Source organism: Phoca vitulina, unplaced genomic scaffold (assembly GCF_004348235.1).
Source record: "Phoca vitulina isolate PV1807 unplaced genomic scaffold, GSC_HSeal_1.0 scaffold64, whole genome shotgun sequence".
NCBI classification, from domain to species: domain Eukaryota; kingdom Metazoa; phylum Chordata; class Mammalia; order Carnivora; family Phocidae; genus Phoca; species Phoca vitulina.
In genome coordinates, this window is record NW_022589767.1 from 4,356,698 (window position 1) to 4,376,919 (window position 20,222).

At 35.8% G+C, this 20,222-nt stretch overlaps 1 protein-coding gene across 8 annotated transcripts in view; it reads right to left on the bottom strand.

The window, feature by feature from the left end:
* The window catches only part of EPS8 (epidermal growth factor receptor pathway substrate 8), a 199,053-nt gene that overhangs the window by 30,934 nt on the left and 147,897 nt on the right, over nt 1-20,222 (bottom strand). For all 8 annotated transcript variants that reach the window (XM_032391808.1, XM_032391809.1, XM_032391802.1 and 5 more), the window contains 9 exons: nt 19,147-19,308; nt 17,479-17,628; nt 14,781-14,863; nt 14,053-14,189; nt 11,012-11,085; nt 9,607-9,733; nt 7,323-7,411; nt 6,873-6,947; nt 1,653-1,801 (listed from right to left, as the gene is read on the bottom strand). In XM_032391808.1, the coding sequence (XP_032247699.1) occupies nt 1,653-1,801; nt 6,873-6,947; nt 7,323-7,411; nt 9,607-9,733; nt 11,012-11,085; nt 14,053-14,189; nt 14,781-14,863; nt 17,479-17,628; nt 19,147-19,308 (1,046 nt within the window). The remainder of the gene's footprint in view (nt 1-1,652; nt 1,802-6,872; nt 6,948-7,322; nt 7,412-9,606; nt 9,734-11,011; nt 11,086-14,052; nt 14,190-14,780; nt 14,864-17,478; nt 17,629-19,146; nt 19,309-20,222) is intronic.

Genomic DNA, 20,222 nt, shown 5'->3' on the forward strand with positions numbered 1-20,222 from the left:
GGAGATCTGATGAATTTAGTAAGTTTCATGGGAAAATACTAAAAGATCCCACCTAGGCTTATCATAAGACTATAAACTATGAAAATCTAATAGATTTAAGAAATCTATTTAACCAAGTACAATATATAAATAGCATGATACAGTAGGTTATATTAGTATATAAATAAATTTAAATATTGTTTTCAAAATAAAAACAACAACTACAGGGCTTTTAAATAATTTTTTGCTTGGTAAACCATTCAATATGTAAACCATATCCCAACACAAGCTGTTGCCTAAGTCCAAAATGTAAGTTTTATATTTTATATATAAACACCGTTTATATGTGTTTCAATAGAAGAAAAGGAGGAGGAAAAAAATTATGAACTGATCCATTACTTTTAGGCTAGCCCATTCAAAAGCATTAGGAAGAAAAGCGTCTAAGTGACCACACTGAATGACTCACTCTAAGTAGTGAGAGAAAAAAATGATTTGGGCCATGGTTAGGAAGGCAAAAATTATTTATTCACATATCATAAAATGATAAATATTTTTTTGCCTTGCCTAGGAAACTTTAACACTGCAATGTTAAATGAGGCAATGTAAATGATTCGTCTTCCACAATCACTACTGACAAAAATACGATTTTTAAAATGATCCCCTCCTCCTTTCCATTCCCACTACTACTGTTCCAGACCCAGGGAATGTTGCTTACTAAGGAATCTCTACACTAGCATCAGCATCCCAAGGGGCCTCCTGGCCTCACTTTGGTCCTTGTCCTTGCTAGGCTCAACTAGCAGACTGATCTTTCTAAAATGCAGATGTGATTATGTCACACTCCTATTCACACAGCTATTGGTTCTCCACAGCCTATAGAATCTTCTCCAACTCTTTAGCATGGCAGTGGGAGCCTTCATAGCCCACCTGCTTATTTCCATGTGCCTCATTTAACACCGTCCCTCCTCGCCCCCTTCCCCACAAGCACCTGCTATCCAAAGTCTATATACCAGCTAAACCCATATTCAGTCTCCATTCTCTTGACTTCCTGCTTCATGCCCTCATTCATGCTTCTCTATTAGGAAGGCCCCTTCCCAACTATGTATTTGTGAAAATCCTACTCATCCAGCTGAAAGGCAGCACAGCAAAATAATTATGAACATCAACTCCAGAGCCAGACTGCCAGGTACAAATTGCAGATCTGCCACTTAAGAGTTATATGGCTTTGAGCAAATTACTTAACCACTCTAGGCCTCAGTTTTGTTATCTGTAAAATAGGGATAACAACAGTACTTATATAAAGTTCATGGAAGAGTGCCTGGCGAACACTATCGGTATAGTGTGTACATATGTATTACATAATATACTACTCTTATTATCTATTGATTTTAAATGCCAGCTCTTCTTTGAAAGCTAACTACCCCCCTCTTCAAATCCTCTTCCTGATGGCTCTCCCTTACCAAACAACAGCAGTTTATAAGTCACTCCGGGCAGTTAATATGCCTTACATTTTATAGCTTCCCCACTAGACTGGCTTTTTAAGGGTTTAGGCTTTTTCACCTGTAATGCTTAGTCTTTCATACGCAGAAGGCTAAAAGTAAACATCTCGTTAGATTCCTGTAATAACAAAGAACAATACTTGAAGTATTACAGGTATTAAACTCATATACATCTACCTGGCTTTCATCCACGTTTCGCCCAGTGACATCCACAGCTGTCTTTCATCATTGTTGACAGTAAAATTTAAGAACTCAATTGCGTCCTTAGTCAATAGGGGGCTGAGTACTGAACTGGCTAGTTCAGGACCTCCTGTTGCCTGCACCACCTAAAATGACAATAAATCATTTTTTAGCAAGAAGATGATGATTACTTGTATATTTTCAAAATATGTAAAATCCATGCCAAAACAAGCACTGTTTTTATATACTCAGATTTTGACGTGGTGCAGTGTACTACTTACTGAATGAAAAACAGCTTATTAAGTCCACCTGCCCAGCCCAAAGGTGACTAATAATCTAGAATGAAAAGTTAGTAGTTTAACAACTTTCACAGGATCTATTGGTTGCATATGACCGTATTTTCCCTGGAAAATACTAATGGCTATCCAAAGAATTCTCAGTCAGGTGGTTTAACTATCTCTGCTTTTTGCTTAAAAAAAAAAAAAAAAAGTACATGTATGTTTCCTGGCAAATCTATTATCCCAAACTTGAAAAGTATGGTTCTATAAATGAATACTACAGAGAGAAATAAGGCTCAACTTAACAGTCTACGGCTGTGCCTATAAAGACATACAAAAATAAAAGGATCCAGAGAGAAAAGTGAGAGAAGAATGAGAACTGGTACTCTGAATCTATGGTATTTTTCCCCAGGATTTAATTCTAGGAAACTGTCCTGATTTAAAATGGATAATTTAATGATTAGCAGAAACAAATAAACAGGTGCACCTCTCTGATAAACAAAAGGCTGATAAGTGTATGTCCGGAAACTGCTCCAAATGGACTTCTCAGAGGCTATTTCCTGGCTAAAGAATGGTAGTTATCTCCTAGAGCAGAAACCAGAGCCCTTTTATAAAAATCTCACCTTCCCAGAGATATGGCACAAGAAAAAAGGGATTTTTTTTTGAATGGCTCCAGACCAAGAGTCAGTTTCTCAGTTTCTCCCCAGTCATCCAAGTGTTCTGAGCACGCTATGCTGTTGTATGCCTCTGTGTATCTGCACGTGCTGCTTCCCAGTTCCCCAAGAGGCCCTTCCTTTAACACTCAGAACTCTACTCCAGTACCACCTCTTCCAAGAAGCCCTCCTTAATCCCAAAGCATAGCTCCAAGGCACCTCAGTGTCCCCAAAACAATTTATGCATATAAGTAACACATTACATTTTAACTTATGGCTTATTTTTCAGTTTTCCCTCCTATGAGGACTTGGACCAAGTCAATTGCAGAAGACATAGTGTTAGAGAGATGACTGAGAATCAGTGAAAGAAAAGATGAGAAGTAAGGAGGGAGGCTGACTCTTACTTGAGAACAAAATTTACCCTGCCTGGTACAGTAATTTTCTTACTTCCAAGCCCTATAAGCACTTCTGGTAAATATGTAGGAATGATTAAGAGGGAAAAGTAAAGGAGTAAAATCTAGGAGTAGAGGAACTTTAAAATCTTTGGGAATGAAAGAGAAGAAATGTCAATAAAAAGCTGTAAGACATAGTTCCCTCTCAAGAACGGATGTTAAGCACGTATGCATGTATGGTTGCTGTGGATGTGGTTGTGTGTGGAGAGGCTGAGGGCAGAGGGCGGGTCTTGCAAGGTTTAAAGCCACTAAATTTTGTGTGGCTGGTCGTAGGCCCTAAATAAATGTTCCTTCCCATGTCTCTTGTCCAAGTAATATGTCTGGGGCACTGTAGGCAGAACATTAAAAGGAGTAACAAACATATTCTGATTGGAGAGACCATGAATAAGGAGTCATTTTTGATGAAAAAAAAAGATAAAATGAATCCTATTTTCAGTATATACATAGCTTGATCACAAAGGCTACTTTCTACATGTGAAGGAAACCAGTCCCATTATTTTATAGTTCTCTTTCATGTAACGACTACATATCTACATATCTACTTATAATGTGTGAAAGAGTATGCCAAGAATGAGGAGATGGCAAAAACTCCTTTAGAGTCAACACTTCCTAATATTCAAACCAAGACAGTATCAAATGTGTTAAAGAATAAGGAATATAAATTTTGTTAATGAGCTACTATGGGCTTCTTTGCATATGAATGGCCTTGATTTAATTTTTAAAAGAGCTTATAAAGCAATAATTATTCAACAATAACTAGACAAGTAGAAATCTGATGTTCTATATATATAGCAACAACATATGGAAGCATTCATAAATTATTGATGTAGTCTTGGACTTTCATCTTCTAATCTCTTATTGCCCAGTTCTGACACCTATGTTAATAATGTTACTTTCCTATGTTTGTAAAGCAATATTCATTTCATATTCTACTTCAGGTCTTGTCTAGTTGCCCTTAGGGAAAGAAGGAGAAGATTTATTATCCCTTTTTGTTACTTGCACTTTCTTTTTCTCATTTTTTTTTTTTTGATAATCAAGTAAAACCTATGGGATATGCATTTGAATTTGCCCCATTTTTGATAAATATTAGAGTACTCAAACCATAGTGTTCATATGCCCTCAACCAAAATTAATGAAATTTATCTGCTTCGTCTAGTCTTTAAAAAAAACAATCACAGAAATAAGACACAGGATAATCACACATTACTAACAATTATCATTACTGCCATTGTCATCCCACAAAGTGATCATTTGCTCTTCTGACAGGGACAGCCATTCACAAACACTCCACCCATGCCTGCCTTAGCCCACAAAGGAGGAAAGTCTGTCCTCCTGGAAGTATTTAAAAGAGACTCCACCTTCTTTCCACTCCTCACTCACTTGTCCTCCCACAAAAACCAGAATGACCTATCTAACTGGTGAAATTGTAGAAAAGGGTGATTTGTAGCCTACTCTCTTTTCAGATCTGTCTGTATGGGAGGGCGACAATTGCTCCATCTGCTTTCTGTCGCATGCTTTTCTCAAACCCCTGCACTTTTTTGTTGTGTACTCTTTAATATTCCAGTGAGTTCTCCCAACTGCCCCGTAGGACAAGATGGTTGTACATAACGTCAGCCTAGACAAGTTGCTATTACGCCATTTGCAGATATAAGAAATATATAATGTGAAGGGAAGTATATTACCATACCATATAAGGAAAGAACATGGCTGCATACTGAAAATCTTGAAAATGAAGATGTGTATCTTGGATCCTGGCCTCCGGCACAAGAGGTATAACCTTTTGCTGGATAAACTCATAGGAACATCCAACTCCTTCACAAAGGGAATTGTTCCCAACACACCCTTTTGTTAGCTTTAAAAGTTACACCTTTTGTACAAATATACATGTATGAGAAGGGAGTTTTCTGGGAGAAAAAATGTATTATGTGGCTATCACTCCACCTGGCACAGAGTGAGCATGCTAAAGACTACTAATTGCTCCCTAGTGTCCACTCTCTTCTTCCTTCTAGAAAGAGAAGCCTCTACATTTTAGATGAACCTACAGGCACACAGATAGAGACTATATTCCTTTGGTGTTCAGTATGGCCACATGAAAACATTCAGGCCAGCTGGACAAAGGCAGAAATTATCTGTTTAAGCTCAGAGTCACCTCCTTAAAGATAAATCATCTTTCTTTGCCCCTGTACAGCTGTAACAAGGGCATGGAGGTAAATCAGCTTCCACCATAGAGACATCTGACACAGCTGCTCGATTCTTCTCTTGGACACATTTTCTTCATTTGGCTTCCAGAATACCATAATATTCTTATATTTCTTCTCCTGACTTAACTGCTTCTTCTCAATCTTCTTTGTTGGTTCTTTCTATTCTCCTAACACTGAATTGCCCAAGGCTCAACCAGTCCTTGTTCCTCAATTATGATTACTACCTTGGTGATAATATCATGGCTTTAAATGCCTTCTATATGCAGATGATCCTTAAATATGTATCTATAGCTTTGATTTCTCCACTGAACTCCAAATTCATATATTCAACCACCAATTTTTTCCATCTAGATGTAACAAAATTTTGACATGTCTAAAACTGAATTCCTTATCTTCCTGCAAAAAAAATCTGTCTTACCTATTGTCTTCCCCATCTCGATTAATAATTATTCCATCCCTCCACTCTTAGGCCAAAACCTTTGGAGATACCCTTGGCTCTTGCATAGCGCATCTAATCAACCGGCAAATGTTGCTTCTATGGTTTATACCCAAAATCCAACTTCTTACGATTTCTCATGTCACCTGGTCCAAACACCATAATCTCTGATCTGGATTATTTTAATAACCACCCTAGTCCCTTCTTCCCCCAGATTTCTAAGTATTCTAGCCAGAGCAATCCTTTTGTGCTGAAAATACTCCAAAAGTGTAAAAGATTTCATAATCACTTATAAAGACCAACAAAATATGACCTCCTGTTGCTTTGCTGACTTCATCTCCTAATTAAGCTCTCCCTCATTCTGCTCAAGTCACAATACTTATTTATTCCAAGAACATAATTTGCAATTACCATCCCAGAGCACTCACAATAGCTGTTCTCTGTCTGGAATTCTCTTCTTTCAGAAATCCACATGACTCATTTCCTCACTTCATTTGCTCAAATGACACCTCTCACCTTAACCAACCCTATTCAAAAAGGGTAATACTCCACCTTGCATACGTGTGCACACTTGCATGAGCATACACCTGAAATATTCCCCGTTCTCTGTCCCTGCTGTATTTTTTCAAATAACACTTATTTTTAGCAAAATATATTATTTATGCATATATTTAGGTTACTGATTGCCCCTCCATACTACAATATAAGTTCCAAGAGGGTAAAAATTTATGTCTGTTTTATTCCTGATAAGCTACTAATAATGGTAAGCATGTAACAGGCTCTCAATTAATATTTCTGAATAAATAAACAAATGAGCAAAGCCCTCCATCCAGTACCAGTACCTCCTCACACCCAGCCTATTTTGGGAGAAAGAGAAAAACTTTTACATTATTATAGCCATTTGTATTATATCCTAGTATATACTAGAACACTAGCATCTGATAAATATTTCTTTTCATCTTCCTAGCTCTGTCAGGGACATCGGTTTCCTCAGCAATAAAGTAAAGGTGCTTGAACAGGATGATTTCTAAGGTTCTTTCAAACTCCCAAATTGCACATTCTCGATGTTGACACAGATGCCAAGAGAAATCGTATCCATGCAAAGTAATGAAGGAACACTGTCGAGATACTCCGGACAGACACTTGGGGTTGAAGAACATACTAAGAGTGATTACTTTCTTAAATTAACAGTCTTACCATATTTAATGGAGTAAATAAAAAATGAACCAAATCTGCAGCACTCGGATTCTGGATGTGAGACTTCAGTTTGGCCTGCAGCATTAAGGAAACAGACAAACAGATTACTATGATGCAATCAAGCAAAAAACAGATGCTCATAAAGGTCTGATACAGACTCAGAGAAAGAGTTCTTTACTACTAGTTTAACTTTTAATATATGAATCAGCCTAGGTAAGTCAGATTAAGAGAATTTAGTTTAAAAACAAGTTAGGAGTTGTTCTTTTTTGATAATTTGCTTGGATACATAGGTTTTATTATCTGTTGTCCTAATTAAAAGCAAATCAAAACATACATACCAAAAAATCTGCAAGAATAATTTTATCTCTTCATTTAATCAGGAACATCCTGGCTAGAATTTGATCTCCTTCGTTTGTTTCTTTTGGTTATATACAAATAAATTCCACTTACCAGAAGGTTAAATCCATGTTTAAACTTTTGTAAACAGTCAACAAACTCCTCAGGAGGGGGAGGTTTTGCCCGCAGAGTTAAAACACCCTCTAAAAGAAATAAACGGAAAGGGGGATAGATGAAAGCAAAGCTGTCAGAAAATCTAGTAGGGGCACCTGAGTGGCTCAGTCGTTAAGTGTCTGCCTTCGGCTCAGGTCATGATCCCAGGGTCCTGGGATTGAGCCCAGCATCAGGCTCCCTGCTCAGCAGGAAGCCTGCTTCTCCCTCTCCCACTCCCCCTGCTTGTGTTCCCTCTCTCGCTGTGTCTCTCTCTGTCAAATAAATAAATAAAATCTTTAAAAAAAAAAAAAAAGAAAATCGAGTAAATGAAAAAATAAAAAGCCCCATTTGTGTCTGTAAAATTTGATCATTCCAGATACCATGCTTCCTAGCTACTCTAGTACATCTCGTAGACTCACTGTAACAAACTAAGGTGATCCAACATTTGAAATGGACCCTTCTACCCTTAGGCTCTACTGACTCCTCACCAATTCCATAGATTTATGCTGTAGCCCTTTTATGTCCCAATTATTGCGCTTACCATCACAAAGACTATAAAAATGTGCGAGTTATAAGCCCTGCTCTGAAGGGCCTTAAAATCTTTAGAAAACCCAAATCGGTTAAGTAACCAAGATACACCAAGGAAATGTTGTAGAAAGAGACTGCACCTGGTTGGGAGATGGGAAAATGGACACCTAATAGATGTTTCATGGGGGAAAGTAGCTTTTAAGATGGGATCTGAAAGGTCTGTTACACGGCAATTTGGTAAGAAAATGTCATAGTTGGATATAGCAGTATAAGTTAAAAAAACATGGAAAAAGGAAATTGCATGTACATGAAACAACAAACTAAAGCAGAGAAACCAAGAGAATGGAAAAGCAGACCAAGGTTGGACTGAGGGTGACCTTGACTGCCAGGGGGGCGGGGGGAGGAGCAGAAGTAAATCAAGAGAACATGGAATTAACATGCTGTTCAGAAGAATGAAATGACTACATTAGATGACGACAACTGTCCTCCCAGAATAAAAGACTGGAGGCTTGAAGACTACTTAGAGAGCCAGGTAAAAAATGATGACAGCTTGAAGCAGATGTTAGCTATGAAAATGAAAAGGGAAACAACTGGATATAAAACACACTGAAAAAATAAAATCGATGTTGGCTGCAAGTTAGAGAATGAAGTCATACTAGACCTGTGGTCTTGAATCTGGATGACCAAGAGGATAGAACACCCCTCATAAAGAATACAGCAGGAATAAGTGGTTTGAGACATAAGGATGCAATAATACTTAATTTCAGAATATAGGGAGGTGACGTACACCCAGAGGTACACATCTGGAAGACAAGTCTACAGGTCACATGCTTAGGAGGTAGACATGAGCAAGAGAAAAACTGGGAGGTCACGTGTCATGAAAAGGATATTTACTCACTATTCTTTTAATTTTGTTCCACAGTTATAAGTTTATACATTTTGAGGCCATTTTAAATAGCTAACTACAGCATACCCCAAAACAGCTTGTACGTGACCTGAATATATTATTTGGGAGTTCTGTGATATAAAAATTCAAATCCATTGATAGTTGTAACTATTTTAATGAGAAAAATCAATCCTTTTAACAAAATAATGAGGTTCTATATTTATAATAAAATAAATCAAAATAGGGGAAGAATAGAGCCATGACTTTCTTTAATAGACATTAATTTTACAGTCACTAATTAAAACTACAAAGAGATGGTTGTTAGCTGAATCTCAGAGTCTCTGTGATTTAGGTTAAGTATCCTAGAGTCTTTTCTTACTATAGCCAACTTGGAACCAAAATGGACCATTCCCTGGGGTCTTCTTAGTCTCTGCCTAACTCCCAGGTGCTATCCCAAAACTAGAAAAGGGATTTTGACCCACTGTCAATGGAGTTTTGCTGAGCAGTTCACAAGGACAGAAACTCTGCCTAGCATTGGAGTTCTGAATGGTCTTTAGAAGTTTAAGAAAATCCAGGGGCGCCTGGGTGGTTTAGTCGTTAAGCGTCTGCCTTCGGTCATGATCCCAGGGTCCTGGGATTGAGCCCCGCATCGCATTGGGCTCCCTCCTCAGTGGGGAGCCTGCTTCTCCCTCTCCCACTCCCCCTGCTTGTGTTCCCACTCTCACTGTGTCTCTCTCTGTCAAATAAATAAATAAATAAATAAATAAATAAATAAATAAATCTACCTATCTATCTTAAAAAAAAAAAAAAAGAAGAGAAAATCCAACTTACCTCCTGGTCCTTTCTTTTTACCTTTCTTACTTTTCTTCCTTTTAGAAAGCTCAGAAAATGCTTCAGCTGCTTTTTGGAGTTTTGTGATAAAAAATTCAATGTCATCCAAAATGTGGTTTAATATTTGCTGGAATTAGAAATTACAGAATAAGATTTAAGACAAAATAAAACCATTTTTGCCTCGACTGGATACTATTAGTCAGTAAAGGAAAATCAGAAAGTTAAAAAAAAAAGAAAGAAATACCTCCCACATGCAAATTTCAAGTTTATCACTAATTCTAAGAAAAAGAATTGAACTAAATATACATATACCCGTGGCTAAAGTCTGACATTTACATTTTTCTTTAGCTTAATCTTGTTCTATTTTCAATACCATAAAGAAAGCATTCACAGTATCTATTCAGATTATTAATTATTTTCAACTACTCTAATTTTCTCATAGGGTTCTCCCACATAAAGTTAGGGGAAAAATTCTAAGAAACATCTTGTTAGAAGAGCAATGAGCATTTCTGTTTTCTAATAAATATGCCAATAAAGTACCAACAATATTAGTTCATGGAATTAAAGGTATATAGAATGTTCTGATTACCTAATAAACACACAGATAATCTAGAATAATAATCATTAATGAGAGTTGCCACATGGTAAAATAGAATTAATGATGAATTATGCTTTCAGGGATTATTGGATCAGTTTTGATTGTCTTAGCTGACTTTCTCTAGTATGTGTGAAACCTGACATTCTTCTAATTTAAAAGACTAGAAACCGGGATTAAGTAAACTTTTAAGTGTAATAAATAATGGTGTAATATAAAAATTAAATTCCAAACTTCAAATTCCTGTATTTGTTTCCAAATAAGCTAGGATTGTGTATAACATAAATAGTAATTATATTGAGATTATATTTTATTATATCAGAAGGCACTGTCATTCTGTAAGTAAATTACTATGGACTAATAAAAATAAATACAGCCTTATTCTTTATAAAACGTTAAAATTTACATATCTACTTTTAAAAAATTCCACTTAACTTTTATCTTTCAGGCATTGTAAAATTGTTTAATAAAAATAAATGTCATGAAGAGATATTTAGAAGACATTTCAATTATGAATTACAAGTTATGAAAAAAGTTAAAATCCCCCAAATCTGATAATTCAGTTTAAGTTCCTTTGTAAACTAGTTAACATGCTAGTTCTTCTATCAGAGCCCTATCCTACTAACTAAATATTGGCATAAAGGCAAAAATAGTTAAGAAAGAAATAATTCAAAGGGCATAACCACCAATGGAAAGAGAAAATACAGTTTGCACAAAACATCTTTATTTAAATCAACTTCATTTTCCCTGCTGATATTTTTTTCCTCTTTAAAAAGAAGGCAATGGCCTAAAGAGGACTGTTGGACCTACCACGTCTCTGTCGATTCGGGCCGCCATCATTTCAGGTGCTTCTTCCTGCTCATGATATTGCCTTGGTTTCTCAACTAAAGAAAAAAGAATCACAAGTCTTTCAACCTGTTACCGAAGCAAGATCAATCTAGGTAGTGAAACATGAAAAGTGGCTAGAAAAGAGTGGCATTTGCAAAAGGGAACACCTTCACTGGATACAAAATCAAAACTGCTCATCATCTATCAATGACATGCATCCTTGCCACCACTAACTAAGGAGCACTTGGCCAGGGCTGACGGGCTTGCCTTTAGCCTTTATGATTTACCCTGTAACTTCCCCTTCTATTCTCCCTCTTCCCAACGACAGCTGCCTGTAGAACCAACCCTAACTTCTCACCCTATAATTCCTATACAAGAAAGAAATATAAACTCACATTTAAGCACCCGCTCCTCAAAAAGTGGTCAACTAATTTCTAATGCAACCTCCCAATTTTATACATTCCACCACTGTGATTACAATAAAGCTTTGGGGGTTCTGACAGTAAAGTGCTTTTTTCAAATTCTAGTTGTCATTAAGCTTAAAACCCACAATGTTGGGCTCACTGATTTATACTTTATAAGTATAAATACTCTACAGGATTTGCAAATTAAGTAATACATATCTTAAGAGCATTCAAGATGTTAAGTTAGCTCAGTTAGCTAAAGCATGATGTTAATCATAAGGTCACTATAATGAACTCCCTTCTGGTTAACACTACCACTAAACACAGATACTTCTACATATATTTCACAGTAGATTAAATAAAAGAAAAACTGTACAGATGAAACTGGAAAAATGTATCATCAATAATGGAAAAAACTCATAATACATCATCATGACTCATGATGTTCAATATAGAAAACTACAAAAAATACTGAGAACTCTGTATTTATACCTCTTCTATGCCTTTCCCAATAAATGGAATATCGCCCCCCCCAAAAAAGAAGAAATTATGGAGTTTTTTGAAACTTAATTAGTGGCTCTTAAGTACTTTAAGATAATTAGAATTTATATTTATGAACTCCTGCCAGTTAAATGCTGTTTTACATGGAGTTAGCGGCTTTCTTGGGTATAGTATACTACAGAAAGCATGTTGAACTTGAAATACAGCTCGTAAGAACTCCAGATAAGCCCCAAAATATCACTTGGAGGGTGAGGTAAGGGGAGATGCAGTATCTCGCAGACTTTTTCACGGTCTCTGGCACCACTACGAACCCCACTGCCACTACTCTACAGAGATCGCTTTTGGAAGTCAGGGATAAGGCTATGTCAAGGATTCAAAGGAGATGTTTAGTCTGAGTTAGCTGGAGCCTTCAGAGGGACCAAAAAGATACTCCTTTTGGGGGCATTTCCAACCAAAAACTGGCCTGGGTCCAGACAGAACCTCACATGATAAGTGCTACGTTCTATACAGCCTAGTAGAAAATTAGAAGTTCTGAAAACCCTTTCTTACTCTCATTTAAATAGGTAAGATTGCACAGAATATTTTAGACAAAATCTAATGAGAGCCCAGAAACATCTCTTTGTTGTAAATCATATTAGGTTTTACAGATGTTTTCACAAATTTATTCAGAATATTTATAAACTTAAGATCTCTTATCCTTCCTCAACTTCAAGGAAGACCATTTTGATCTCTCTCAAAACCCACATCTCTTCTACCAAAATAGTAGCAACAACAAAACACTATGTGAACACAAAAAGTAGAAAACACTATAAACTCCTATTAGTTTTTTTAAACACAAAATATTACAGAAAAAAAACAGATCAACAGAAATTTGTATGATTTCTAAAAACAAATTGTTATAAAGTAAATATTCTGCTACTTCATTTTTGATAAACAGATGTTTCAAAGACTTTTTTCTTTCATCTGTCTGGTAGCTGGGCTTACATCTAAATCTCTAAAAAATAACTTCAAGTATACAAAAAGAATAAATAAAATGGAAAGCAATTCAGAAATAAAATGAACTCAATTTGGCAAAAATGAGACGAACCACACGTTATGTGTTTTACACTGCAGTAGGGACTGTTGTCGATATTATTTGCTTTCAGATTCATAGCAACCCATGAATTATTATCCCCACTTTACAAGTGAGGTTGAAACACAAAGAGATACCATCCAGGGTCACACAGCAGATCCTGGTCTTACTCCAGAGTCCAACTTTTGACTCACCAGACTCAAAATAAAGTCTAGTGTCACTTATTTATGGCCACCAAGTTCTATTGTTTAACTACATTGTTAGATATCTGCATGAATAATGTTTTATTAGATAAAGGATAAGTGATTTAAGTCCACTGAACAATGAGGCAGAACAGTGAGACTCTAGTCTTCATCAAATTCAAACTCATTGGATCACAATTTATTCACTCATAATAAAAAGATTGGACCAAACATATTTTAAGGCATTTTCAGTCATAAAAATTTCAGATTTGGTAAAAAACAAAAAACAAAAAACAAAACAAAAACATTCTGACACATAAAAAGTTATGCTAAGTTCTATGCTCGGATTATTTGTCTTTGAAAAAGAATGTCAAGGTAAAATGATGATGCACACAAAGGGCCCCTCTGACAAGTTTAGTGAGATGGAGATGCTTTTACTCTTGTCCTAATACTCCCCTTACAGCCTTTTCATGTAAGCACAACAATTTTCCCAAACAGGAGAGTGGTAAGATAATAATAATGGAAAGAATTTTGAAGGATAATCTTGGCAAAAAAATCTGATAGTCTCTTCTCTGGTAGAGAGTTTGACTCACAGCTGAGTCAAACTTCCCATCTTTCTTTGATCTCATTAAAAAAAAACAACGTAATCCTAACACCATATTTATTTAAATGACTGGTGTGAACTCTCATATACAATAGTCTTACAGTGTCAAAGTTTTAAATTTCCTTTATCTATGATTTTTTTTAATTAAAAAAGCTAACCTCAAGCTTCAGCTCAGAAATCAGCATCAGAATTTGAGAGCAAGAATTATGTCACAACCCAAAGTCAATGGTCAATAAGTAGCAATCCTCAGAAACACTCACAGTCCCCTTGGTCAGCAGCCCATGCAGACCAGGCTGCCACCCGACTTCTAACATCCACCTGGGTAACAGTCCCAGGGGGCACCGGGGCAGGAGCTCTTGGCGGAGGTGGTATACCAGGGTCTGCTTTGGAAATCATCCTAAAAAAGATGAAAAAATAGAATTTTTACCATCTCCGTGTCCATCAATTCTCAGTTTATGGTATTAGTTCTTCAACCTTAAGAACGATGTCAAGGGGGAGGACAACAAGGACTTCCTAACCATTTCATATTATGTATATTTACAAATGTATATGAAATATAAAAACACAGAAAAATTTTAATTCAACTGAACACTAGGTTTAATTTTTTTCTGGGTCTCCTGTGACTTGGAGAGGCTATGAACTAACTATATTCCTCATATCTATTTGTACCCAGGCTTCCTTCCCTTAAAATGCCACTCATCTGTCCTGACTCTGACAACACACGCTAGAGAAGGCTTCTCAGAGAAAGACCAGAAAACGTGGAGAGAAAAGGTGCACACATATACTGACAAACTAGGAAGAGCGAATGAGTTGAAATCACAGGTTGTAATCTGTAAAACAGACCTTCATCGAAGATCATTTTTCTAAATCTTTAGAACAGAAACTACAACAACAACAAAAAACACCCCCCAAAACCAAAAGAAAAACGCAAATAAAAAAACTTAAAAACAAAACAATTCTACCCCTTAATTTCTTTTAATGTTTTTACCTCAGGGCTTCGGGCCGCCTCTTCTGTTTCCCTCCTTTACTGTCACTGATCGCACTCTCAATGTCTTCACTAATGAGGTTTGCCTGCAGTGCAAGACAAGTTACCCGTGAGGTCATAGATTTTTCTTGTCTTAGTGTATAGGTTCAAACAGCAACAGCAAAATGGATTATGTTCCCTGTCTGAATCAGTAAGTGTCCTGATGCAAAAGAAAAGTGTTTCCTTTTTTTAAAATGTGCTTTCAAAACATGACTCTTGCAGTTTTTTGATGGCGAATTTTATAATGACAAATTTTAAAAACTGAAGAAATTCTTAAAAGTTATTTCATCCAGATTCCATTAGTTTAGACAAAAGCTATCCTTGCATACAGGCAAAGAGAAAAGGAATTTGCATATGCTGGAAATGTAAGTATATGTGGAAAATGTAACTGGGAGAAAATCTCTACCTAAAAAGAAATGAAGGAATTAGAAGTGCATGCTGGTCAAGCAGAGCTCCTTCCCCTTTCTCAGCCTCAGGCTCCGGTGGGCACCCATTAACCTACTGGAACAAATCACTCAGTCCCAGCAGATACTCCCAGTTTGGGACAAATACACTACAATTGTGGGACGAACCCCAACACTAGGTTGTACCTTTTTTGATAACCACTTTATTCTGTCATTTCAGGTAAAGGCTAACTTTCTCCAAACAATTAACTTCTCTAATACTTTTCCAACAAGAATATTTGATGTGGTTTTCTTGGGAAACAGTGTGAAGTTAGCAGCTTCTTAAGAAGTTTATTTTGTTTGGTATGAAGTTTACTTATGACCAGTGATTATTATTGCATATTAGATTCTTGATGGGATGTACTCACCTCCTATTTTTTGTTCCTGCTTGTTCTCTGTCATTTTGTATGTTTTTCTCAAATATGTATGCTGTATATTCTTTTACCATAAGCACAGACAATCATAAAATTTTAGAGCTGAAAGGAAACTTAAAGATCATCTAATCTGTCCTCTCTATAATTAATGAAACTGAAGAATACTCATATGATGGTTTGGCCAAGGTCACATTCCTAATTAAATGTGAGGGCTTAATGCACACTAGCTCAGTGTTACTTCAGTAAGACTATCTTAGTTTCAGGAAGACATTATAAACATCATGTCAAAGACTCTCTGTTATGTGGGATATTAAATAAAACTGAAGATGCTTAGGAACCCTGAACTTCTTTTGCGGGGGGGCTATCATATTTCTAAGAAAAATTTTACTATAGAGGTGGGCAGGAGCGTAGTGTAAAATCCCATAATAAAGAAACTTTAAAACTCAAAAGTGATGTTGCAACATGACCCATGTAAAAGAAACTACATCATATTTCATTGTGTTTATATTTTTAATGTGTCAAGGAAAAAGAAGGTCTCATGTAGATAGCACTAATGAGTAAAAACACAGAGCTGCACAGTGGTATTTGAGCTTTTAGACAAAACAGTAATTCAGTAAATCTGTTTCAGACCCATCAATACCAGCATCCCCTATCAGATAAAACAAGCCCTTTATTCTCAACACTGAAACCCAGAAACTTTACTCAGCATAATAACTCTTAGTTTCAGGCTAAGTTTTAGAGCACTGAGGCAAATACCAGATTTAAAATGTCTTTTAGTTTAGTCCTCTGTTTTAAAAATATTTTAATTTCAATATATTTTCAGAGAAAAATATTCACTTTAATACTTATTTAATACTTAACAAATCTAATCTTGCAAAATTCTTAATACCCTTTATGACTTTCAAAAGGCACTACATAAAATTTGATGAACATCACTATGCAAATTATCTAAATGCCACAGTTATTTTCAAGTAAGATTTTTAGAAAGTCATCTATACATAAAGCAAGAAAAAGAAAATGATGAAATCCACTGTTGACAGTCAATCTTAATTTAGCTATCATATTTTAATGTCAAAGAAATACAGAAAAGATCAAGTGACACTTCATGCTAATCTCCTAACATTTAAGATAAAAATTACCTGTATATTTTGTAATATACAGTCACAGTGATAAGTCACTGCTTTGGCAAAGCACCAATCAACTCAACCCAAAATGAATTCCCTTTTGAAGAAATCAACTCATGATCTAAAAATATTCAAGGTTGACGATAATTTCTAATGTCCAACAAAGCATCACAAGTGATAAGCATTTGAAAATTACAGTGTACTTTGAATACCAATCTTCAGGATATAGCATGTTTTTACTGGTAACCGTGCTTAACTACTTTCACATTAACACTTGGGGATTACATATCTTGAGCAATTATTCAAGTCACATAATTAAATGGTGAGCTTTAAATATGTATCATTGAAAATGTCTTGAGGGTTTCACTGCAATAATCCATGTTATGTGATTAGTGCAGAATAAAATAGGATGGCGTGATTATTGCCCATGAAGCATGATTTTGGAAGAATCAATTTTTAAAGTCCAAGTAACTCAATGAAGAATTTAATATATTATCTATGCCTGTTTTTTTTTAAATAAATAGAATGCATCTTTCTTTTTTAAAATACCACTCTATTTCCTCTTTATTTATTGGAACCCCTCAGGAAAATACTAAGGTATTTGTTTTCCTTACAAAATCCTAAGAAACTAAAAATCCACTGGTCATATAACTGAAGTGGATAATCCAATGGCTGTCAGAACATCTACTTAAAGGGGAAAAAAAATTCGCCATTCTTATACCTTAATCTCATCACACTGGAAAAGATGAAGATCGGGCTTGTTTTGAGTTGGCTCTTTGCACACCAGGGCGAGAATTGAATCATAGTTACAGGAATGCATCACAGCTTGGCAGTGCTGGACTGTGCTTAAGGGAAAATTCTCTAGTTCATTCTGTAAACAAAGTAAAAATATAATTTGCCTTAATTTTTATCATATGTCTAAAATCTATCGAACAAAGAGCTCTAGACACTGTACAAATCACTTTTAAAGTGATTTCCAAAATTATTCACCATCTTACATGGTATTTTTTTTCCCTCTGGCTATATAGTGTCAGAATTTTCTTTTATTTGAACATTGAACAGTCATACTCTTAGTTTCTACCTTCAGTGATCACAAATGTTAGGCTAAAAATAATACATCATTTATACATTTTTTTATTTCAATGAATCTTTCAGATGAAAAAATTCACTCTCTCTATATATTCATTCTAGCCAAAAATGTCAAACAGCTGGGCCAGAAGGATCTCACTAAAAAATAGATTTTTCAAAGTGATTAAGATGTTTGGAAGTATAAAAGTGAATATTCTCTAACCTATAAACAGCCACCTAAATAAAATACTGGCAGATTCTTAAACAAATGAGCTTTCTGTTCATAATTAGAATTCTGTATTTAATGAGATATATTTAAAATGCTCATTATTATACTAATGATTTTATACAAATAGTGAGTGAGTCATAATGAATTAATGAGAGAAACCGATTTTTTTAAGAAAATATAATAGCCCCAATAAATGAAAATAAATTAGATAAGTAACAAATAAAAGGAAAAAGCAGCAACTCTGATTACAGATGGCACATACACACATCATGAGTTTTATTCTAACTTTTGATTCCCTGAGATCCAGAAAAGGCAAAACAAGAAGCACTCGTTCCATCAAAATAAAATGCAATTTCTCAGAGTACCAGAGAAATAACAAATTTTCTTTCTTTGCAAAGTAAATTAAATAATACCCCTTCTCTCTATATAATTACTTAAAACCATGAGGATCAGAGAAGATGTTCTCTCACAGTATATGATGGATGTGAGAAAAGAAAGGGCAGATCTTACTCCAAGTCCTATCAGAATACTCTAAAACAATTATGACAGTTGTTTTCTTTATCTTAGCAACTCAAATGCTTATTGGATGATGGGGCTCAGAAAAGTCCTGTGTTGGGAGCTCCAGCATCGTACCTACCAGTGGTTGTGCAAAATAAAGGTGCCTGCCATAGGGGTGCTGAAAAGTTAACACGCACACACACACACACATACACACACACAAAAACCCCCTTCATCCCAGGTTACTCATTTACTAGGATATGGTTTGCCTAGTATATAATTAATATATGTCATAAAGAATAAGGCTCCACTGGGGCCTTACTTTAGTGCTTTGGATTTTTTTTCTCACTTCCTCCATCTCATCATTTGTGGTTAAAAACAAAACAAAACAAAACACATATCCCTCTGTCTCCAGTTTCAGGAACTGATTTTGTGGGCATAATGTGTATGCAGTAGTATATTTCTTTAAAATCACTGACAAAATATTTTATTTTGTCAAACTTTCATCCCCTTTTAAACAGTATGACCTGCTTGTCAACATAAATATCTGTGGAACTTTCTTGGAAGTAAATAGTCTAAATTTTACAGACTTACCTTCGATTCTAAATCAATCAGGCTCACAGCTCTGTCGTCCACTTGAAGAATCATATCCTGGGTCCACACTTTGCCCTTGGCATCGAGCAATTTCAGCTTCCTTATTCCATCATCAACAGTTATCATAGCATCTTTCCGATCCAGAACAAAGGTGGTCAAGTGCTTACGATTGACAAGAAGGAAAAAATATTTATTAACACACACATTCTCTTAGTGCACGTTTTCCAAAAGAAAGCAATGGTGACCTGACTGAAGTCAACGACTGGAGCGGAGAGGAGCCAACAACACAAGGTATCCTACAACTTTGTGGCTCTCTTACTGAGATTAAGAAAGTCAAGCAGGTTTTTGTTGAATTGAGGAAAGGGTGCCTTGAGTCATAAAATACCTCAATCTGTTTAATACCGAGCCATGTTGAGCTACATAAACAGAACATAAATTCTGAACAGCTTAAATCACATTCTCTTAAGACCGATCCCTCCCATCTCATTCCATGTTGGTTACTTAAGTGCTGAGCCACTGCGGCTTGAAACTACGGAAACTGATAAACGAGAGCGGGAGTCGGCTACCACGGCAGCAACCGTCAAACTGCACGCTACTGAAACAAAACTTCAAGTCTCATGAAGCATGCCTGCTATGGGTAGAAAACGGAAAATAAGAGCAATTTAAAAATTACTCCCTGCTTAAACATGTTCTATTATAAGCGATAGTCACCTACGTAGATTCCAATCAAGAGCAAATATATCTTAAAAAATAACAACACAGGAAAAACTAAACAAGAAAACCGTTGTTTAAATAGGACTAGTCACGACTTTAGGTAAAACTAAAACTAAACCACTCAGTGAAACCATCAAAGGTGTAATTTCAAAAAAGATTCTATAATATAAAATAGAAGCCTCTGTCCTGGTTTTAGCCAAAATAAGGCTGACAATGACAAATGAGTGGTTAATTTATTCTCTATGAAAATAGACCCCAGATGAACAAGACACTTCATTATTTTACATCTCAGTTTTACAAAAATCTGAAAGAAAAAGGTCAACGCAATTCAGAGTACATCATAGGAATAAAATAAAACGCAA